At 47.2% G+C, this 5,685-nt stretch overlaps 1 protein-coding gene across 1 annotated transcript; it reads left to right on the plus strand.

The window, feature by feature from the left end:
* The first annotated feature begins 915 nt into the window (after positions 1 to 915).
* On the plus strand, positions 916 to 1,855 carry LOC119305521. The gene has a single exon (XM_037582020.1). The coding sequence runs from the start codon at positions 1,058 to 1,060 to the stop codon at positions 1,664 to 1,666; it is 609 nt and encodes a 202-aa protein (XP_037437917.1). The 5' UTR covers positions 916 to 1,057; the 3' UTR covers positions 1,667 to 1,855.
* Positions 1,856 to 5,685: the final 3,830 nt, after the last annotated feature.

Genomic DNA, 5,685 nt, shown 5'->3' on the forward strand with positions numbered 1-5,685 from the left:
AAACTTGCACCAATTCGAGGGGAGGTTTTAAAAGTCCGGACGTCCTGACCCAATGATAGTTGGACCACATCTCCCCATAGTCCTTGTGCCCCACTCATCTATTTTTGCTCTCGGTGTGCTAGACCCAATGTCACTTACTACGGATTTGATGACCACGGTATAGGCTTATAGCCCATTATCCGGATTTGATGACCACGGTATCCGGATTTAATGACCATGGTTGCATAACTTCGACCGAACACATCCAGACATGTCCGTGGACATTAGATGATTCAAAATAAATAGGTCATCCGCTTTGAAGTTGCCCTTGGCTGCCGGCGATGCGAAACGGAACGCAGATGCTTATCGAAATGGATAACAACAGCAACAAATTAATGCGGTTTAATTAGCTGACCAGGACATGAAACCGCACATGGGAGGAGACTACGGGTGCGTTTGGATCTCAAGCAAGCCTTACTCTAGCCTCGCCCAACCAAGATAGTTGTTTGGAGGAGTAGAAAAAAGCTAGCTTTGCCTAGCAAACTAGCCTGCGTGAGCTAGAAAATCCTTGCCCGGACAGGAGAGCCGATTTGGCTCGCCTCCATCGGCAAGAATTGAACACAAGCATATTAAGCATGTAACTGCCGCTGTAATCGTGGTTTAGTGGAGGCTAGGCAAATGAACCAAACAAGTGGCCTTGCTTGTATGAGCTATGCCTAGAGTGAGATAGAATCCTATTGCCTGGCTGGGCATGTTTAGCTAGAGAACCAAACACACCCTACATGCCCGCCCAGTCTACGGCTGACCAATCTAGCTCACGACCATGATGACGCGCTCGGCGCCCATGAAATTAATAACAATTGCTTAACCTAATCACATTTTTCCACCGCGAGCTGCCTGATTACTCGCGCACTCTCCTCTATATATAGGGGGATACTGCCATCTGTGCGACCAGATCACCGTCTTCGTCTCTGTCTCTCGAGCCCTTTAGCGAAGGGAAAGCAGAGCAACGCACAAGAAGCACACGCGACTGCGCGACTCGTTGGTGCGCCGGCCAAATAAGCCTAACCCACTGGCGATGGCGGCGGCTGAGTGGTGGTGCTGGCCGCTGCCGGCGTGGCTGGGCTCCGGCGCGGCGTGGTTCGTAGTCCTGAACCTCGTGGTGGGCGCCATCTTCGCCCTGTCGTCCCGTGCGCAGCCGCAGTCGCCCCTGCCGCGCCGCGGCGGGAGCGGCAGCGGGATCACGCGCAGGGCCTCGTCGGCGGTGCTGCAGCGCATCCGCTCCTTCAACATCTTCTCCTTCCCGTCCTCGTGCTTCCACACCGCGGAGCCGAGCCCGGGCGCCACCGCCACCTTCCGCGACGAAACAGAAGACGCGGCGACGGCGAGGACGAGGTCGCCATCGACGCCGCGTCCACCACAACCGCAAGCGGCGGTAGAGGACGACGACGTGGAAGACGAGAGCTCGATGAGCATGGACGAGTCGTACGCGCTCGTCCTAGCGGGGCGGCAGCGGGCGCCGCCGACGGAGGAGGAGGCGGCGGGGTCCGAGGTGGACGCCAAGGCGGAGGAGTTCATCCAGGGGTTCAAGGAGGACCTCAGGCAGCAGCGCCTCAAATCCATCTTCAACTACACCCAGATGCTCAAGCGCCGCGTTGCCGCCGGCCGGCCGGCTGCCGCTCCGTGATCGGCTCACGTGATCGTTGAAAGTTCACAGTAATCCAGCTGCGAGCTACTCAGGATTGAGTCGTTGTCCTGGACGTCGCCGTCTTTGATTCACATGTTCATTGATTCATTTGCTTTATTTACAGAGAATTGTTTCGTGTGTTTGTTTAAAAGTGAGAGCTGTCCTTTTTGAGTTGCTTGCTCTCGTGTACATAGGCATTTCGGTTGTTGGTTTGTGCAGATTGCTTCTAGCGGGTTTCCTTTTATTGGCTTGCTTTGCATGCAGTGTTCTTTGTTGTAAGTGCATTCATTCATTTGTAAATTGTTCTTCAACTGTAAAGTGTATTCATTTATTAGTATAAAATTCAGACATGTTTCTCATGCAAACAAATACCACATACACAAAAACCATTTTTATGATCCAAAAAAAATCAAACTTGTCTAAATATTCCAACTATTCTCTCCTTGAAAGATTGCTCAACTGACAAGACTTGTTTACGACATTTGAAGGAAGGCGGAATTTTGTAAGGAAATAAGAGCTTTGAGTTAATTAAAAAACTAATTGAATGAAGAGAAGATCACTAGTATTCCTCGATGTCTCAAAATTTAGACATAAGTCTCTTTCTTAACCCTGTTTGAATTTATGCCATGTGAAGCCAACATAAGCGAAAATCCATCTCTGCACCCAACATAAGCCCCTGTTTTATTTACTTTTTCTACCTAATTACTTTTCATACAATTGTATTTCCATTGACATAGGCCTATTGAAACATGGGGTGAATGGTACCACAAGACATAATTGCCAAATAAAACCACAACGAATGGATGATCACTTGCTGATTGATCACAACTGAAGAGTTTTAGCAAAATAATAAGTATAAAAATGCACTCCTATCTTCATGGCCTCAGATTAACCTGAAAAGATATAGAACCCACATGCAGCTATCCATACATCCTCCATTCATTTGATCCCAATATTCTATATAGTGAAGATCCTATTAAACCTTTTATATTACAAATACCTTTTTTAAATCCTAAACCCGTAGTCGCATTGAACATACTTCTTCAGGGCCGTTGCCTCTGCAAGAGCACCCTATTTCCCCTCTTTTATATAACTTTGTTGTGGACACTCTATATGCTATCTTGGACATGGCATCAGGCACTGCGCGTATTTGTGGCATGCTTAGTGATTTGATCCTTGGGGTGGTGGTGGTGGTGGGGGGCGGGGGTTCCCACTTACAATATCCTGACAATATTATTGTTCCCCTCGAGAATGATGACCTACAACATTTTTGTCAAAAAATGATGACCTACAAGTTACAACAATATTATTCTCTCCTGAGCAGGCACGTGATGGGATGCTTTAGACACTTCCTCAATAACACCGAACTCATGAAGCATCTCTCACGAGGCGTCGGTTCACATGGTCAAACGAAAGATCCCATCCCACACTGATGAAAATCGATACATCGTTCCACTTACTCCGATCGGGATGTTGCTCACCCGAATTGCCCCCTCCATACACTATCAACCTTGATGTCTAGCCACAACCCATGTATCGTGGCCACAAGCATCACCTTCAAAAGACATCGCCACTTCCCCTTTAAAGTCTTTTGGCCAAAGATCCTTGGATTCATGGAGGTAGTTATTGAGGCTTGAGATGCTCATGTGGCGGCGAGTGACCCAATCCTAGATCTTGATCAAGGATTCGAGCCACCACAAGGGCTCTCTCCTAATGGGGTCTACACCACATCGGAAACATCAAGGAGCAGCTAGCTACGGCAGAGGAGTCCGTTCTTAAATTTTAGATCGCTCAAGAATCGCGGCTCCTCAACCAAGACGACCTATGGCTCACCAAACGTTTGAGCGGACAACACGGTCACTGTCGATCAAAAAATTGCCAACCACCGGACCTCCCAGAGCCAACCCAACCGTCCGGGTTGTTTGGCACCCCTCAAACACATCACATATGTAGGGCGGATATGAGAGCATCTCTAGCAGACCCCTTATATCGCTTTTACAGTTCACGGAAAACCGGTTTTTACGGGAACAGGCCCCGTATAATCAACCCGTAAAAAAGAATATTCTCTGAATATACCTCTTCTTCTTCCTCTTCCTTGTGTCAATTTGAAATCGACCAACGACCGACGTGCGGACGAGGAATACACGACCAGAGCGGAGGCCGGCAGACGGACGAACAAGGAAGACATGGGACGGTCATGACGCACAAGCGGAGGCCAGGGCGGCGCGACGACACTGGCGGGGCGGACGGGCCACGGGCTAGCTAGCTTGCTCGCGTCGTAGCTAGCTAGCTTGCTCGCTAATACGTCTCCAATGTATCTATAATTTTTGATTGTTCCATGCTATTATATTATCCGTTTTGGATGTTTATGGGCTTTACTTTACACATTTATGTAATTTTTGGGACTAACCTACTAACCGGAGGCCCAGTTCGTATTGCTGTTTTTGCCTATTTCAGTGTTCCGAAGAAAAGGAATATCTGACAAAGTCCAAACGGAATGAAACCTTCGGGAGCGATCTTTTTGGAACAAACGTGATCCAGAGGACTTGGAGTGCAAGTCAAGAAGCAATCGAGGAGGCCACAAAGGTGGAGGGCACGCCCTCCTATCTCGTGGGCCCCTCGGGCATCCACCGACGTACTTCTTCCTCCTATATATACCCATGTACCCCGAAAACATCAGAGGCGACCACGAAAACCTAATTCCACCGCCGCAACCTTCTGTATCCACGAGATCCCATCTTCGAGCCTTCACTGGCGCTCCGCCGGAGGGGGAATCGAGCACGGAGGGCTTCTACATCAACACCATAGCCTCTCCGATGAGTTGTGAGTAGTTTACCACAGACCTTCGGGTCCATAGTTATTAGCTAGATGGCTTCTTCTCTCTCTTTGGATCTCAATACCATGTTCTCCTCGATCTTCTTGGAGATCTATTCGATGTAACTCTTTTTGCGGTGTGTTTGTCGAGATCCGATGAATTGTGGATTTATGATCAAGTTCATCTATGAGAAATATTTGAATCTCCTGTGAATTCTTTTATGTGTGATTAAGTTATCTTTGCAAGTCTCTTCGAATTATCAGTTTGGTTTGGCCTACTAGATTGATCTTTCTTGCAATGGGAGAAGTGCTTAGCTTTGGGTTCAATCTTGCGGTGTCCTTTCCCATTGACAGCAGGGGCAGCACGGCACATATTGTATTGTTGCCATCAAGGATAAAAAGATGGGGTTTATATCATATTGCATGAGTTTATCCCTCTACATCATGTCATCTTTCTTAATGCGTTACTCTGTTCTTTATGAACTTAATACTCTAGATGCATGGTGGATAGCGGTCGATGTGTGGAGTAATAGTAGTAGATGTAGGCAGGAGTCGGTCTACTTGTCACAGACGTGATGCCTATATACATGATCATGCCTAGATAATCTTATAATTATTCGCTTTTCTATCAATTGCTCGACAGTAATTTGTTCACCCACCGTAATACTTATGCTATCTTGAGAGAAGCCACTAGTGAAACCTTTGGCCCCCGGGTCTATCTTTTATCATATAAGCTTTCAATCTACTTTTATTTGCATCTTTACTTTTCTAATCTATATTATAAAATACCAAAAATATATTTATCTTATCATATTATCTCTATCAGATCTCACTTTCGCAAGTGACCGTGAAGGGATTGACAACCCCTTTATCGCGTTGGTTGCGAGTTCTTGTTTGTTTGTGTAGGTGTGTGAGACTTTTGAGGAGCCTCCTACTGGATTGATACCTTGGTTCTCAAAAACTGAGGGAAATATACTTACGCTACTATTGTTGCATCGCCCTTTCATCTTCAAGGAAAACCAACGCAAGCTCAAGACGTACCAAGAAGGATTTCTCGCGCCGTTGCCGGGAAGGTCTTCGCTCAAGTCAAGACATACCAAGTACCCATCACAAACTTATCTCCCTCGCATTTACATTATTTGCCATTTGCCTCTCGTTTTCCTATCCCCCACTTCACCCTTGCCGTTTTATTCGCCCTTCTTCTG

Source organism: Triticum dicoccoides, chromosome 5B, assembly GCF_002162155.2.
Source record: "Triticum dicoccoides isolate Atlit2015 ecotype Zavitan chromosome 5B, WEW_v2.0, whole genome shotgun sequence".
NCBI lineage: Eukaryota > Viridiplantae > Streptophyta > Magnoliopsida > Poales > Poaceae > Triticum > Triticum dicoccoides.

Excerpts from the sequence above, each read along its gene's own strand:
- LOC119305521 (XM_037582020.1), top strand. The coding sequence starts at position 1,058 with ATGGCGGCGGCTGAGTGGTGGTGCTGGCCGCTGCCGGCGTGGCTGGGC.